The following is a 1,978-nucleotide window of genomic DNA, read 5'->3' as shown; positions in this document are numbered from 1 at the left end:
CTATGCTCATCATACCTTCTTCATTGGGTTTTCCAACGGTGTGCATCTGCACTCATCATGGACGTCTAAGTCCTGCCCGCGGGCGCATGAGCGGGACCTATGGATGGCGATCATCTTTGTATTCTGATGCATTTGAAGGCATCGGAATGACATGGTCTTCAATGGAGTTGCAGCATCCCGGGCGTGCATCAAGGAGAAGATCAAGGAGGAGTTTGATAGATGAAAGCTCGCGAAGCTCTTTCGTAGTTTTTTTTTTCGGATCCTGTAGTAGCACCGTGCCAATTGGGTGAGTAGGCTTGTGGTGAGGAGCTGCCACCTCTTGTTGGCTCCCTTTCTATGTGATTGATTCACCTCTCCATGGTGTATTCTCGAAAAAAAAAATCTTAGAATATAAATTTAGGGGCATTTCAGCTGTCTCATTGTATAGTCTCTAATTTAGCATGCTGGAACTGAATTCCTTGTACGAACATGCAAGTATAAAATGACAGGAAAACTATTTTGAATATGTTCTGTGACATATATGTACAATGTGCATGTAACAAATATATGTAGAATTTTGGAGTAATTAGTCGTCACTGATAGACGGTTGCGGGCTTGTGGCTGCACGTTTTGTTAATTACAATGCCACCCCGAGAAACGGCCGGTAATAACAAAAGGAAAGGAAAATGACGTGCACAAGTCAAGTCACCACACCCTCCTCTTTCCGACGAGCTCCTGCACCTCCTCCCAGAGCCCGCCCTTGACGACGCTGGTGAGCCTGAGCACGGCGGGGCTGCAGGCGGCGACGCGCCACAACCCGGCGTTCACCTCGTCCCGCAGCTGCTCCCGCTCCCACCCGCAGAACCCGTCGAAGAAGCGGAAGTCCCGAACGCTGGCCACCCCGCGCTTCACAAGCTCCGCGGCGCACCCCACGCTCTCCCGCGTGCCGTAGTGCAGGCCCGGCATCACCTCGTCGAACAGCCCCGTCCGGCCGACCACGTCGTCGGCGCCGGCCTCCCGCGGGCCCAGCAGGAAGAAGCACTCCTCCAGCGGCCCGCCGAAGAAGAGCGGGCGGCCCGAGAATGCGCCGGCGATGTCCGTCTCCGCGAAGATGGACTGCGCCTCCTTGATGGACATGAGCGACGGGCGGTTCAGGATCACGCCTACGTGCCCGAGCACCCCGGCGGAGAGCAGCAGGATCACCGTGCGCTCGAAGATGTGCGACCCGTCCAGCATCTCCGTCGCAATTAGGAGACACCCCTTCTCCGGCTCCATCAGCGGGTGCGCCCACTTGTCGGCGATTTTCGGCGGCGGTTGCGACGGCATGGTGGCCGCCGCCGGGTTGACGCTCTTCGCGTACTGCTCTTTCAGAACGAGCTTCGCTCGGAACGAGCGCCAGTCGACGGCGTCCATGCACGGCGCCGCTCCGTCCCCGGGCTCAGATGACCGCCCGTTGTAGCTGCAGCCTGGAAACAAGGGAAGAGGAAGTGAGCAAGAACTTCCACGTACAGGCGGAGCTACAAAGTGATCGAGCGGTCACTCACAAGTGACGGACGAGCTGGCGCGTTTGTGGTTAAAGAGCAGGTGAAGCCCGGGCTTCGCGATGCCGGCCGGCGACGGGAGGGCCATGCTTTCCTCAGGATCGAAGCTCCGCAGACCTGGCTGGAAGCAAGAGCTTCCTCTCCGGTGCCAGTACTGCTCGGCTTCACCACCAAATTAATCAAACTCTGAAAGCACTATAATCGATCGCTAGTAGTGACAGGAGGATGGATTCAGAGAAGACGCAGCTAAATAGGAAGAATGGGTGGATGGAGCCGGCCTGGTGGATACCACCTCTTTAGTAACAGGGCCGGGCCGGTAAAATCCGGGGCCCTATTCGAAATTTTAAAATGGACTCTGTCTTATTAGTATAACTAATAAAATTATAATTTATATATGTCATATATGGATGTTTGAACTAAGAACTCTTCGCACCATATGCTCGAACTTATCTTTTAGA

At 54.8% G+C, this 1,978-nt stretch overlaps 1 protein-coding gene across 1 annotated transcript; it reads right to left on the bottom strand.

The window, feature by feature from the left end:
* Positions 1 to 684: 684 nt before the first annotated feature.
* Positions 685 to 1,720, bottom strand: LOC124685096 (UPF0301 protein Plut_0637-like). The gene is made up of 2 exons (XM_047219403.1): positions 1,524 to 1,720; positions 685 to 1,445 (listed from the first exon to the last, which is right to left on the bottom strand). The coding sequence occupies exons 1-2, from the start codon at positions 1,606 to 1,608 to the stop codon at positions 685 to 687; spliced, it is 846 nt and encodes a 281-aa protein (XP_047075359.1). The 5' UTR covers positions 1,609 to 1,720.
* Between the last annotated feature and the right edge of the window lie 258 nt (positions 1,721 to 1,978).

Source organism: Lolium rigidum, chromosome 1, assembly GCF_022539505.1.
Source record: "Lolium rigidum isolate FL_2022 chromosome 1, APGP_CSIRO_Lrig_0.1, whole genome shotgun sequence".
Lineage (NCBI taxonomy): Eukaryota > Viridiplantae > Streptophyta > Magnoliopsida > Poales > Poaceae > Lolium > Lolium rigidum.
This window is presented reverse-complemented; position numbering and strand designations above follow the sequence as displayed.